This window comes from Taudactylus pleione, unplaced genomic scaffold (genome assembly GCF_031769625.1).
Source record: "Taudactylus pleione unplaced genomic scaffold, aTauple2 ptg000140l, whole genome shotgun sequence".
NCBI classification, from domain to species: Eukaryota; Metazoa; Chordata; class Amphibia; order Anura; family Myobatrachidae; genus Taudactylus; species Taudactylus pleione.
Genome location: NW_028284542.1, coordinates 577,224 through 592,272, shown reverse-complemented (window position 1 = coordinate 592,272; position 15,049 = coordinate 577,224). Strand labels below are relative to the sequence as shown.

The following is a 15,049-nucleotide window of genomic DNA, read 5'->3' as shown; positions in this document are numbered from 1 at the left end:
AATTAGCTTTAGAACTCTCATGGAGTTCTAGCTAATTATAGGTGGAATTCATCATTCCACCTCTCCATAAGTATCTATTCCGGTACCTGTCATTTTTGCGATGACAGCTTTTCGGGAAATAGATACTTTTCCCTCTCTACACTACCTTATCGCGTCTGGAAACAGTGCCGCGCATGCGCTGTTACATCTGTAAAACCAGCGCATGCGCAGCACTGCCTACAGATGCGGTAAGTTTCTGTCCGCGCAGCAGCCTCCGGCTCTGTCCTGCTGGTCTGTCATGTGGTTTCCCAGCAGACCACATGACAGATTAGAAAAAATAAATATATTTTTTTTCTTTTTCTAAACTTTCTTGTGCTCTGCTGGGGAGCACACATGACAGACCAGCCTCCGGAGCCTGAGGACGGAGCAGAGCGCCGGAGGGACTCTTCGGGGGACCTGCACACGCGGATACAGGTAAGTGGATTCTGCTATTCGCCACCTCACAGTGGCGAATAGTAACTGCATCAAATTCCGAAAATTCATAATTTTCGGAATTTGATGAATGCCATAATTTCCACATCCCCATACTAATGTACTAATGTACTAATGTATGGGGAGTGTGGAAATTAACGCAGGGGAACTTAGCAAGGAGAAATCTGTGATATCTCCTGTGCTAAGTCTGTTCTTGAATACCAAAATAACGTTATTTAAGGAAAATGTCCTTAAAAACTTTATTTTAGTGTTGATGAATAGGCCCCTGAGTACAATAAAAATATTGGCCATTTTACATTAGGAAGCGCTTCATAAGGCCACTGTATTATTATAACTTATTATAACTTACCGCTACAAAGCTCCAACCACATCTTATCGTGTTTGTATATAAATTGTTTTTTTTTTATTTTACTTTTCTTGTAAAGCGAAAATGTTGTGTGCCGCAGGTGGGGGGAGATGTACTAAAGAGTGAGATACAGTGGAGAGATATATAGGGGTCTATTTACTAAGTATTGGATGGAAATAAGGTGGATGTAGATAAAGTACCAACCAGCTCCTAACTGTCATATTATATAACACAGCCTGTGACATGGCAGTTAGGGGCTGATTGGCTGGTACTTTATCTCTGTTCACTTTATCTCCATCCAAGGCTTAGTAAATAGACCCCAAAGTACCAACCAATCAGTTCCTAACTGTCATTTTTCAAACACAGGGGGAGATGTATAATAGCGGCACAGATCGTGCCGCTATATCGCTTCCTGCTTTGCCTCTTTACCGAGCGAGATCTCGCAAGATTCCACAGGCAGTCCCCGGAGCTGCAGCTGTCGAAATGGTCAGGCGAACTGACCGTACACACATTGCCCAGGTTATCGGCGCTGCTATCTTGTAGATAGCAGCGCCGATAATGATACATTTCCCCACCATACGAAAACAATTACCACAGGTTGGTTGAGGGTAATTTTAATTAAAAAAATTACATCTCCAGGTATCGCCGAGGATCGTCCTTATAGTTGAACAACATCCACAATTAACCTTATTTATTTATTAACAGTAACTTAAATAGCGCAGCATGTTCTATTGCACTTTTGAATTTGAAACAACACTAATAGAACAAAAATGGGTTGCAAGAGACAGACATAAAGGTAAGAGGGCCCTGCTCGCAAGCTTACAACCTCTGTCTTATTTCTAGTTTAAAACCATCAACAAGGGGAAGAAAACCAACATCATAGACTCCATGCTGAGGATGCTGGAGCAGTACTCCAGTAACTTAGAGGATTTAATCAGGGAGAGAACTGAGGAACTCGAGGTCGAGAAACAGAAAACAGAAAAACTCCTCTCACAAATGCTGCCGCCGTGAGTACAAACTGTCTCATTGTGTCCTGGGGCGCTGTAACTACTGAGGTCTTATGACAGATGACAGGTACTAAATACTGATAAACAGCCTGAAACGTTGTCTGTGATCAATTAGAATCATTATCATGGAATGGTGAGGAGGCTTCATCACCGCGCCTGCTCACCATGCAGTACAGTTTGTGTACTAACTAAATGTGTCAGCTGTCACAATTTTGAGAATTGTCCCCTATAGTACACTTATCAGCAGTGGCGTCACAGGGGGGGGCAGGGGATGCAGGCCGAACCTGTATGTCACCCGCCGAGAGGTGACACCAAGGTGCAGACTCCCCGTCAGTGACAGGAGATGGGTGCTGTACTGTATAATTAAGTGCAGCACTCGGCTCCTGACACTGTGAGGGAGCTGTTCGACACTGCACCCAGGTTAGCCCACACCTCCGGTACCCCCCCTGCACCCAATAATAAGCATGGTGACGGGACCACTGGGGTTCAGCCACGAGGCCACACCCCCTTCCCACGTGGCCAAGCCTCTGCCCATGAGGCCACGCCCCCTTCCCACATGGCCAAGCCTCTGCCCGTGAGGCCACGCCCCCTTCCCTTATGGCCAAGTTTCTGCCCGTGAGGCCATGCCCCCTTCCCACGTGGCCAAGCCTCTGCCCGTGAGGCCACACCCCTTTCCCACGTGGCCAAGCCTCTGCCCGTGAGACCATGCCCCCTTCCCACATGGCCAAGCCTCTGCCCGTGAGGCCACGCCCCCTTCCCACGTGGCCAAGCCTCTGCCCGTGAGGCCACACCCCCTTCCCACTTGGCCAAGCCTCTGCCCGTGAGGCCACATCCCCTTTTTGGCAGCTCTGGCATGCACACAGCATCCCTCCTTGCACCGGGTGACACCGCGGGGAGAGACGCCACTACTTATCGGCAACCAATTGCCATTTTCAGATCCAGTTGGAAATGCACATGGTGCAGAGGGTAAAAATGCCATTTCCACATTTGGTTACTATCACATCACCAACCAATCTCCCCCTCTACCAAGTACAACTTGTTATTTTTTCTTTTACTTTTTGCTCAAGAGGTCATCGGAACACTCGTAGATTCCAATGTTTTCATTTCTTTGTGCAGTCTATAAATACTTTTTGCTACATAAAGGGCCTTTATGATTCCTCCAGTCAGAATGAGCCGCATGTGCATGTTTGCGACCTTACGAGCGATTCAGAGTCGTTCGGTCATTTCTCTGCGATGGCTGAAGAGGCGTGTCCGGGCAAGAAGAATAGTAACAAGCATGTTTTGGGAGTGTTGTCGGCAAATATCTAGAGTTATTTTGAGTTGTGCGTTTCCAGAGAAGTCGCCAAATTAAGACGGAACTCCTGCACCCAGTGCAGGTGATATTCATGATGGCTGCTGTCGCAGACGCAGGGCCGGATTAAAGGCAACATGGGCCTGGGGCTGAAAAGGATCAAAGGCCTATTTTGATAGGAGGAGGATCTGTGTGGGTGTGGTCAGTGCCATGCGGGCGTGTACAGCCCCTACATTATCTGCCCCTATGTCTTCCTAAGTACTTAAATGCATGGAAAAAGTTCACCCTGAACCCATTTAGTAAACGTACCTGTCTGGATTACTGTGTCAGCACTGCGCATATCACCAGGAAAATCTGCACGGCTGCCATTTTCCCGAAGATTTGCGCATGTGCAGTCCAGCGCATGCTCAGTAGAGCTCAGGATAGTGCCATTGTCTACTAGCATCTGCGCCGCAGAGAAATAAGGGGGGTCCGCACTGAGGCTGCACACGGGCCCCTCCTCTTTTAGGCCGCCCATGCTTCTTGTACACAGGTGTAGTTTCCTTGATCTCTGATTAAGTAGCTGGTTTGTGCCTTTCAGGTCTGTTGCGGAAGCCCTGAAAACCGGAGCTACGGTGGAGCCAGAATACTTTGACCAGGTGACCCTCTACTTCAGCGATATTGTCGGATTCACCACGATATCAGCGCTCAGCGAACCTATCGAAGTGGTCGACCTCCTGAATGACCTCTACACTTTGTTTGATGCCGTCCTGGGCAATCACGATGTATATAAAGTAAGATAATGGGGCGATAATCCGCGCTGCGGCCTGGAGCCAGAGGCGTCAGACTGTAATGTAAAATAACATTTTATTAACCTACAGTATATAACATTCTAAACACATTTTATGGTAAACTAGCTGAAGGATCCGGCGTTGCCCAGCTTTAAATCTTCAAGTTGTTAAGTCATCAATGCCTTGGATGTTACTGTCAAAATGTACTTTCAAGACAATGAATAAGTGGTTGATTATTTTGTAAAAAGTTTTGTTGTTATGAATGTTTAGTGTACAGTATCTGAGAATACAACAGAAGTTACAATGACTGAAAAAAAAATTCGGATCAAAAAGTTCTTGATGCTATTAATTTATATATACAGTCAGGTCCATAAATATTGGGACATTGACAGAATTTTCAGATTTTGGCCTCTATTCACCACCACAATGGTTTTGACATGAAACAAACAAGATGTGCTTTAACTGCAGCCTTTCAGATTTAATTTGAGGGTAATTACATCCAAATCAGGTGAACGGTGTAGGAATTACAACGGTTTCTATATGTGCCTCCCACTTTTTAAGGGGCCAAAAGTAATGGGACTATCAACTCAAAAGCTATTTCATGGACAGGTGTGGGCTATTCCCTCGTTATTTCATTATCAATTAAGCAGGTAAAAGGTCTGGAGTTGATTCTAGGTGTGACATTTGCATTTGAAATCAGTTGCTGTCAACTCTCAATATGAGATCCAAAGAGCTGTCACTATCAGTGAAGCAAGCCATCATTAGGCTGAAAAATCAAAACAAACCCATCAGAGAGATAGCAAAAACATTAGGTGTGGCCAAATCAACTGTTTGGAACATTCTTAAAAAGAAAGAATGCACCGGAGAGCTCAGCAACACCAAAAGACCCGGAAGACCACGGAAAACAACTCTGGTGGATGACAAAAGAATTATTTCCCTGGTGAAGAAAAACCCTTCACAACAGTTGGCCAAATCAAGAACACTCTCCAGGAGGTAGATGTATGTGTGTCAAAGTCAACAATCAAGAGAAGACTTCACAACAGTGAATATAGAGGGTTCACCAAAAGATGCAAACCATTGGTGAGCCACAAAAACAGGAAGACCAGATTAGAGTTTGCCAAACAACATCTAAAAAAGCCATTACAGTTCTGGAACAACATCCTATTGACAGAAAGACAAAGATCAACTTGTACCAGAGTGATGGGAAGAGAAGAGAAGGAAAGGAACTGCTCATGATCCAAAACATACCACCTCATCAGTGAAGCATGGTGGTGGTAGTGTCATGGCGTGGGCATATATGGCTGCCAATGGAACTGGTTCCCTTGTCTTTATTGATGATGTGACTGCTGACAAAAGCAGCAGAATAAATTCTGAAGTGTTTCGGGCAATATTATATGCTCATATTCAGTCAAATGCTTCAAAACTCATTGGACAGAGCTTCACAGTGCAGATGGACAATGACCCGAAGCATACTGCAAAAGCAACCAAAGAGTTTTTTAAGGCTAAAAAGTGGAATGTTATTCAATGGCCAAGTCGATACCCTGACCTGAATCCGATTGAGCATGCATTTCACTTGATGAAGACAAAACTGAAGGGAAAATGCCCCAAGAACAAGCAGGAACTGAAGACATTTGCAGTAGAGGCCTGGCAGAGCATCACCAGGGATGAAACCCAGCGTCTGGTGATGTCTATGCGTCCCAGACTTCAGGCTGTAATTGCCTGCAAAGGATTTGCAACAAAGTATTAAAAAGTGAAAGTTAGATTTAGGATTGTTTAGTTTGTCCCATTACCTTTGCCCCTTAAAAAGAGGGAGGCACATATAGAAACCGTTGTAATTCCTACACCGTTCACCTGATTTGGATGTAATCACCCTCAAATTAAATCTGAAAGTCTGCAGTTAAAGCACATCTTGTTTGTTTCATTTCAAAGCCATTGTGGTGGTGAATAGAGGCCAAAATATGAAAATTCTGTCAATGTCAGAATATTTATGGACCTGACTGTAAAATGGGCTGAAAATAATGACTTAACGTTGAATGAACAGATACAGTATATTGCTTTAACTGTAATATAATTTACATGGAATCACATTTGTTTTAAGATTATTATGTGATGTCATTCAAATCCATTCAGTAGAAGGCCCAGAACAGGCTCCCTGGGTCAAAGTTCTTCCCGACGCACTTCGCCGTGCGGTCCGACCGGGACCCCAACCACTCCATTAGGCATCCCAGACCAATTGCCACCCCTCAGTGAAGTTTTCAACCAAATCCATCCAGGCGAAGGCCCAGAGCAGGCTCCCCGGGTCACAGTTCTGCCCAGTTCTGAGGTCCGAATGGGATCTCAACCCCCTAGTATGTCTTCTGGGATCCAATGTTACCACTGTGTGAAGTTGTCGTCCAAATCCATTCAGCGGAAGGCTCAGAACAGGCTCCCCGGGTCACAGTTGTGCCCAGCGTACACCAACGGGAGGTCCGACCGGGACCGTGACACCCCCCCTAAAACCCAGCCATGATCCAACTGGCTGGACCACCTCGCGTTGGTTTCATCAGGGGTGCAGGGGTGTCTAAATGCATAACTGACAAACGAACAGATCAATGAATTCTATATATAAGATAGCTTAGGCTGAAGTATAACATTGGCCACGTCCACTTAGAAAACTTTGGCCTTTGGACATTTGGATTTTCAATTTATATTGTCTGTATTAACCAGAAGTAATTGATCTGTGTATCGGTTTGTTGATTTATGAATATAGTGATACAAAGGGGCATATTAGCCGCGAAAAGTAGAGTACTTTTCGTATGCCGGACTTTTCGCCGTCTTCGCTGGTTTTCCATGCAAAAAAGTAATGTGTGCATCACCGTATATCCTCGGATTCAATTAGAAAGCGGCAAAAACGGCACCCGGCGAATTCGGAACTAGAGAAAAGTCCTGTCAAAAATGGGGAAAAACAGTCTGTACCTCCCGAAAAACTGCACTAACATAGGGGATCACTATAGGGATGTTCTAGTACCCCTAAAGCTAATCTGGGTACTTAAGTTTTCTCAATTGCTTGCTATTAGCGTCTTTGCATAAGTGGTGAAGAATGGCACTAAGCAATATTTTTTCATCAAAATAACTAGTCCCAGCAAAGTTGGGGTACATGAAAATGGGTGCTAGCATATTTTGAAGTTGCTAATGTTGTTTTAAAAAACTTAAAAAATCACCTGCCACAAGCACCTGCAACCTTAAAAACACCTGGGGCTTCCTTGGGGACCCCCCTGGAGTCTATTTCGCTAGTTTTTAAGTTTGTCCCCCAACTTTGTTTTTTTCACCCCCAAATTTTAAGTACTTTTTTGGGGTGTTCTTAAGGTTTTTTTTACCCAGTTTACCTTTGGGGGGGCTGTCCTAAGAGTGCAGGGTGGTTCCCGCAAGTTTGCACCCCAAAACCCCAATTCTGCACTTTTTTCCGCCAGCTTTCATAGGTGAATCTTTTTCACATATTCCAATGTATTGACTTTCCCCACCGGTGAAAAGTTTTTGGAATTGAATACGGGGATAGGTTTTCGCCTGGCGAGATTATGTCACTGGCGAAACTTTTTGCCGAAAACGGCTTTTCGCACCTAAGTGAATATGGCCCATTGTGGTAAAATGTTTCTGTGGCTTATTTATTATTATTAATCTGTATTTTGGAATAGAGCGATTATAAAATATCTGAAATGAGCAAAGTACTGCAGGTAACAGATAATAGAACATATTTGACATTATTCGGCAAAATCATATTGGGGTGATTGAACTTTTCTGTTGTCTCCTGGTGCAAAAATCAGCAAATATGTCTATTTAACCTACTTGTGAGGTGATGATTTTAGCTGGCGTATAAATCCAATTTGAAAAGAGAGTAGACTGAGCTCTCAATATCCCAACCCCAACCCCTCCGCCCCTACCCTCCCTCACTGTCACTACAACAGCACTTGCCGGGCACCCAGGATTGTTGTTATGTGTTTAGCTTTGCTGTAACAATGTTGTAGCTGCCTGCCAAAGCAGAGAACCCTCGGCGCTATAGACAAGTAAAGCTGGGCATACACGGCCAGATAAAATGCCTGTCAGACCGACAGACATTTTATCTGGCATCCTGCCAGCCGCAGATGTCGCCGGCATACACTGTGAGATTTCTCTCACAGTGTATCAGCCCGACATCCGCGCTCCGCCCCCGGGGGGAGAAGACCTTTCCCTGTTCCTTCCCCTGACATTCGCGCTCCGCCCCCGGGGGGAGAAGACATTTCCCTGTTCCTTCCCCTGACATCCGCGATCTGCCTCCTGGGGAGGAGACATTTCCCTGTTCCTTCCCCTGACATTCGCGCTCCGCCCCCGGGGGGAGAAGACCTTTCCCTGTTCCTTCCCCTGACATTCGCGCTCCGCCCCCGGGGGGAGAAGACTTTTCCCTGTTCCTTCCCCTGACATCCGCGATCTGCCCCCTGGGGAGGAGACATTTCCCTGTTCCTTCCGTAGGAAGGAACACAGGAAATGTTGGTCTGTCGGCCGCGGCTGGGCATACACTGCCCGATGCGGCCGACAGTTTACCGGGAAATATTAATATGGTCAATCCAGCATGCCCGACCGAGCAATATCTAACCCTTAGTCGCCCCCCCACACGCTACAATTATCGGGGCGATCCGCGGGTATCGGGCGGATCGTCCCGATAATTGTAGCGTGTATGGCCAGCATAAGTAATAAGGCAGCAAGAAATTACTTATTATCGATTGGGGAAAATACTTTATTACTTTAATAAGTTTACGTTGCCATATACAGTAACATAAGGACTAAAAAAACAGAGTGTAAGCTCCGCAAGGCAGGGAATTATTCTTATTTTTCCATCATGATTGAGCATTATCAGGACACAATGACTTGTCTCTTCGCAGGTGGAAACGATTGGTGATGCCTATATGGTGGCCTCCGGCCTCCCTAAGAGGAACGGGAATAAGCACGCGGCAGAGATCGCCAACATGTCCCTAGATATCCTCTACGCAGTAGGCACCTTCCAGATGAGGCATATGCCGGACGTGCCGGTCAGGATCAGGATAGGCTTGCACTCAGGTATATAGTGGTTCTCTCAGTAATTTAGTAGTGTGTGTGTGTTTGTGATGTGGTGTAACTGGTTAGAGAATATCACTTAGTTCCAAAGATACACAGTGTATGGCTGGGGCTGCTTAGATGTGCAGAGCGGCCATCTTAGTTCAGAGGTTGATATCAGGGGTGTAGCCAGAACTTTGTGGGCCCCATAGCAACATTTTGAAGGGGATTCTGTCCCAGTGCTTTTAGAATGACGCCTCTCTGCAGCAGTTGTTCATTTTATGCCCCATAGTAGTGCCCTAGTTTATTTTATGTACCATAGTAGTGCCCTAGTTTATTTTATGTACCATAGTAGTGCCCTAGGTCACATTGTAGGGCTTCCAGTACACATTATGCCACATAGTACCCCATTTCACATTATGGGGTCTATTTACTAAGCAGTGTTAGGAGACAGAGTGAAAAGTGATAAGAGAGTGATAAGGTACCAGCCAATCAGCTCCCAACTGTCATCTCACAGGCTGTGTTTGAAAAATGACAGTTGGGAGCTGATTGGCTGACACCTTATCACTCTTTTATCACTTTTCACTCTGTCTCCTAACACTGCTTAGTAACTAGACCCCTTAGACATAAAGTGTCCCCAGTTCATATTATGCCACATTACAGTGACCTCCATTTCAAATTATTCCCCATTAGAGTACCCCCAGTTCATTTTATGCCACATTATAATATCTCCACATCATATTGTGCCGCATTACAGTGCCCCAGTTCATATTAAGTAACATTATAGTGCCCTCTAGCTCATATTATATTATATTATTAGTAGCCTAAGCCCCCCCCCCTCCACGCCTATTCCTAACCCTCCCCCGATGGTGCCTAACCCTAACCTCCCCCCGGTGGTGCCTAAGCCTACCCTCCATTCCCACGCCTTAAACCTAACCCTCCCCGGGCAGTGCCTAACCCTAATCTCCCCCCGGTGGTACCTAACCCTAACCCAGCCCTCACCGGTCGGTCCCTAACCCACCCAGGCAGGTCTCTAAACCTGACTCCCCCGTCCTAACCCTAATCCGCATACTTACCTTCGGAATGTCTGCGGTAGGGATGCCGACTTCGGTATCTTGATCCCTTCTGGATGCCGACGTCGGCATTCAGACGGGCGTCGGATTTCCGGCGTCAGTATCCCGACGTCAGGTATCCCGTCTGCCGTCATCTAAACTGGATTACAATTACAGTGCCCTCCAGTTCAGATTATGCCACGTTACAGTGCCCCCTTGTCATTATAACATCCAATACACACACCTCTCACTGAAAATGGAATTCAGGTTGGGCAACGGGTCGTACCCAACTGGTAAGCAGGGAAATCCAGGCAATCCAACTATAGTATATATCCGGGTTCAGAGCCCCCCAAGCCTCTGAGCCCCATAGCAATGACACCCGCTGCATCCCCTATAGCTGCACCCCCTATAGCTGCACCCATAATAGAGACCTAGGGCAGCAAGTACCCAACTTTATCACTGTACATTAGTTGAAATATTAATGATCAGTGTACATTGATTATCTCTCTGTCACCTTATGCAGGGCCATGTGTCGCTGGTGTTGTAGGCCTCACTATGCCACGTTACTGTCTATTTGGAGACACCGTGAATACAGCTTCACGAATGGAATCCACAGGACTGCGTAAGTCACAACAGCTTAGTATAGAAGTTTCCATTAACGATCAGGAAACTCCTTCAGTGAGTTGCACAGTTTTAAATGATTAATGGTGGTTCATACGGCAGCGAGGAAGCGATGTAGAGACAGCTCAGACAGATTATTATTATCATGTATTTACATTAAAGATCTGGGAAGTCACACGATCATTTTGTATAACACAGAGGATCTGTATATAAAGAGCACAGGGCCTGATTCAGTAAAGCTCGCAACTGCGATTGCTATAGAGATTACGCAATCAGTCTCACTGCGATAGCATGATAATCCATTGCTTTGCCGTCGCAGCACAACATAAGGACGCCCAGTTTACCTTACACACATCCGTAATCCTTAGCAAGACTGCAAAACCATCGGTAACAGTGAGTACCATCGCCGCCTCACACACACTTGCACAAGCTCTGACCTTACTCAGGAATTGGTAACCTCATCGCACGCTATCAGGCCTCACGCTACGTATGGCATCGCAGTAGCTAATTTATGCACGCCCCTGGAACGGCGTTCAAACGCACTGGCATGCCTGCGTTTCTACGACCACCCCCCCCCGTCACCGCCCACAAACAGCACTTCCTGTCGGTCACACTGCGAGGGGTCTGCGGTTCATCTTAATAAGGTACAAGTCACATGGGTTGATGTTAAGTGGGCAGAATTGAGAACTGGACACCAGTAACAATAACATTACATTATAGAACAGACAATGAAGAGTAAACATTTACATGTAAATATGTATGAATTCACTCCTCGTTACTGCTATTAGAGTGATTGATTATATTGACTGTACAGTATACTGTAGTTTGTCTAATCTGGGTAACAGATTGCCTGGTTCATTGTTATCTTATCTGCTGGTGTTAGCGCCATGCAAGACAGAAACACTAACTGCAATTCTAACCGCCCTAAAGCTGGGTACACGCTGGAGCGATGTTGGGCCGATTTGTCGTTTCCTAATGACAATTCGCCTACATCGCTCAGTGTGTACACTCAATATGGAGGTGCCCGCAGTTGCTAGCGACGTTGTCAGGTTTGACGCGCTGCACATCAAACCTGACGACATCACATGCAAATTAATGTATGTTAATGAAGGATGGAATGATATATCATTCCATCCTTCTAGTGTGTACGCTCAATCCCCACTCATGGGAAATCATCGGGAAAGTCGGTTGCCTGTCGCTCCAGTGTGTACCCAGCTTAAGAGGGAGATTTATCAAAGCTTAAGGGTCTCATACATCAGACGGCCATTTCCCTGATCCTCTGGTCGGAAACACCGTTTCGGAAAGAAGCTCATAGGCTTCTATTAGGCAACGCCATCTACAGATGGTTTTGCCTATCGGGTCGAAGCTTGGTGCATATGGGGATTGCGGTTAGACCTCTGAAAACTGCATTTTTGTTGTTGATGCATCCCGCCCACAGACCTTTCTACAAAGCCGAATAATGGATATTATTTTAAGATAAGTATTGGGCCTCATTCTGAGTCGCACACAAGTAGGAAAGGGAACAGATCTCTGCATAATGCGTATTCGTAAAAGAAAGAAATGGGCGAGTGCGCGTGTGCCGGGTCAGACTCACACTAACTGACGGAAATCGCTCCTGCGAATGGTTTGACGTTTATGGAAAACGGGGTTTTCTAGGAGGTAACTGGGCGGTGACTATGTGATCGCAAAGAACAGCCCCATTTCCTGGGAGTGTCATGGGAGTCTTGTGGGCGGGTAACTTGCACATGTGATAGTGGCGTTCGTATTCGTACAGAGATGGGACGTCTGTTTCTGCCGGACCTCTTGCTCTTGTTATGGGGCTGGTGCGCATCCAGGTACTAATGATGCGGCTGCGTTTGCAGACGAAAACCCAGTGGCAGGACAGGCTTCCACCGACAGTCGCTTTTTTTGCACACTTCGACGGATTCTCGCATTAGCATATGACAGTAAGTAGAGCGCCATGGATCTGTACGGAACAGCGGCCGCAGATGCCTGCGACTCATAATCAGGACCATTGTCTTTAACTTTTCACTTTCATCTCCACAAAGCTATTAGGCCACAGGTTCTCAAACTCGGTCCTCAGTACTCCAAACAGTGCAGGTTTTCCAGGTCTCCAAACAAAGGCCCTGATTCAGAGCTGGACGCTCTGACAGAGCGCTCGCTCTGAATCAGGGCGTCTTTTCTTTTTTTTTATGGAGCGGCCTCGCGGCCGCTCGCATTGCTGTGGGTTGCCTCCCACAGCTAATGCGAGCGGCCAGGATGATGGTCACGATGGTCAAGACCATCGCAACCATCGGGCTTGCGACGAGACCCTTGTGGTAGGGTCTCGTGGCCGCAAGCCCCAGAAAGCTTTTGGCTCAAACAGAGCCGAAAGCTCTCCCACTGACATCACTGGTGATGTCAGTGGGGCCGCCCCCAGACGGTAGGCGTTCTCATGGGATCGCTTCCATCTGGGCAGCCACCCCCTGGCCCGCCCACCAAAGGGGGCGTGCTGTCACTCAACATCGACAGCACTCCCCCTTTGGTGCGAGACCCGGAGCGACGGAGTGCCCGTCGCTATCCGGGTCTCGAGCATGCGCACGACGGAGCTGGCTCCGTCGTGCGCATGCGCTCTGGGCCACCATCGACCCGGTTGCGAGCGCTCAGCGCTTGCGACTGGGTCTGAATCAGGCCCAGAATCACAAGTGAAATAATTAGCTCCACATGTGGATCTTTTAAATGTATCGGTGAGTAATGACTACACCTGTGCCCCTGCTGGGTGACCTGGAAACATACTTGCCTACCCTCCCGATTCGGCCCCCGGCAACCTGCTGGTAAAAGTCGGTAAGTATGCCTGGAAAAGGTAACCTGTGTGGGATCCTGAAGACTCTGTATTAGATTATGAAACAAAGATAAAAGTTCTTTCTTAGGAAATCTGAAATGGAACAAAAAACGTTCCCTCCTCTCTAACTGCTGCAGTGTAATATGTTCTGCGTTGCGTCTTCTCCTTATTATAGGATGACTATATTAATAGGACATACATTGTTTATCTCTCTCAGCTTACAGAATCCACGTCAACCAAAGCACAGTGGCCACACTTCGCACTCTGAAAGAAAACTATAAAATAGAGCTTAGAGGAAAAACAGAACTAAAGGTAAGTACTCCTACAGGGTGCTGTTAGGTAGCGCTGACTTACCTTTCTCGGAATACTTCCTTTTATTTATTAAATCATTTGTTTACTTTACTTGCTCGTAGCTTCACTGGATGCTGTGTTAGATGTCGCAATAACTCGTATAAAGGGGAAAATAATTGAACTGGGCCGATGCACAAACAAATGATAAAACCTAACCTTTATTTTTTTAAACGATAATTAAAATAATAATAATTGCATAAAATTCAAAGGAACCATTGAAATTTGTAACTTTCCTTTTACAAATTTCGCTGGTTATAAGCTATGTACAGTATGCAATTATTTTAACTACTGTATTGCTTAAAATAAAGGTAAAGTTTTATCATTTGTGTGTGCATCACCCCAGGAGAATTACTTTCCCCCTTATATTTATTATCATGTCTCGTAATTGTCAGTGATAGCCCCCCTAGTGTTTAAAACAATTTACTCAAGAAAATAATATACCTGTGACCATTTTAGGGTTTTGCTCTGTGTACTTACATAGGGGGTCATTCAGACCCGCTTGCGAGCGCAGGACGCTCGCAAGCGGGTCGATGCTGCCCCACTGCGCATGCGCACGACGGAGGGAGCTCCGTCGTGCGCATGCGCGAGACCCGGATAGCGACGGGCTCTCCGTCGCTCCGGGTCTCGCACCAAAGGGGGCGTGCTGTTGATATTGATTGACAGCCCTTTGGTGGGCGTGCCGGGGGCGTGGCTGCCAGACGGAGGCGTTCCCATGGGAACGCTTACCGTCTGAAGCCGGCCCCACTGACATCACTAGTGATGTCAGTGGGAGTGATTGTGGCTCTGATAGAGCCAAAATCACTCCAGGGCTTGCGGCAGTGAGACCCTACCGCAGGGTCTCCGTCGCAAGCCCGATGGTCGTGATGGTCTTGACCATCGCGACCATCATCATGGACGCTCGCATAAGCTGTGGGTGGTAACCCACAGCTATGCGAGCATCCATAAGGCCGCTCCATTTTCAGGGAGGAGGGCCCTGATTCAGAGCGAGCGCTCTGGTCAGAGCGTCCGGCTCTGAATCAGGCCCATACTGTATAGATCACATCACAATAAATCCAGTGCGCAGCGATATATTGTCACATGTCTAATGTTACCGCATCGTCCGCGGCATCGCGCCATCTAATATGCAGCACATTCGATGGAGAGATGCAACCAACAAATTAATTTTTCAGGGTGGTTTTCAGGGTACACACTATACGATGGTCGTTCCGATCCGTCACGGACAATATATATCAGACGATATATTTTATAGTGTGTACCCAGATTTAGGCTAATGTTA

General features: G+C 46.6%; 1 protein-coding gene across 1 annotated transcript in view; it reads left to right on the top strand.

The window, feature by feature from the left end:
• Positions 1-15,049, top strand: part of LOC148522734 (retinal guanylyl cyclase 2-like) — a 118,981-nt gene that overhangs the window by 77,280 nt on the left and 26,652 nt on the right. The window contains exons 12-16 of the mRNA XM_088473809.1: positions 1,661-1,824; positions 3,696-3,888; positions 8,778-8,952; positions 10,504-10,602; positions 13,640-13,734. Coding sequence (XP_088329935.1) covers positions 1,661-1,824; positions 3,696-3,888; positions 8,778-8,952; positions 10,504-10,602; positions 13,640-13,734 — 726 coding nt within the window. The remainder of the gene's footprint in view (positions 1-1,660; positions 1,825-3,695; positions 3,889-8,777; positions 8,953-10,503; positions 10,603-13,639; positions 13,735-15,049) is intronic.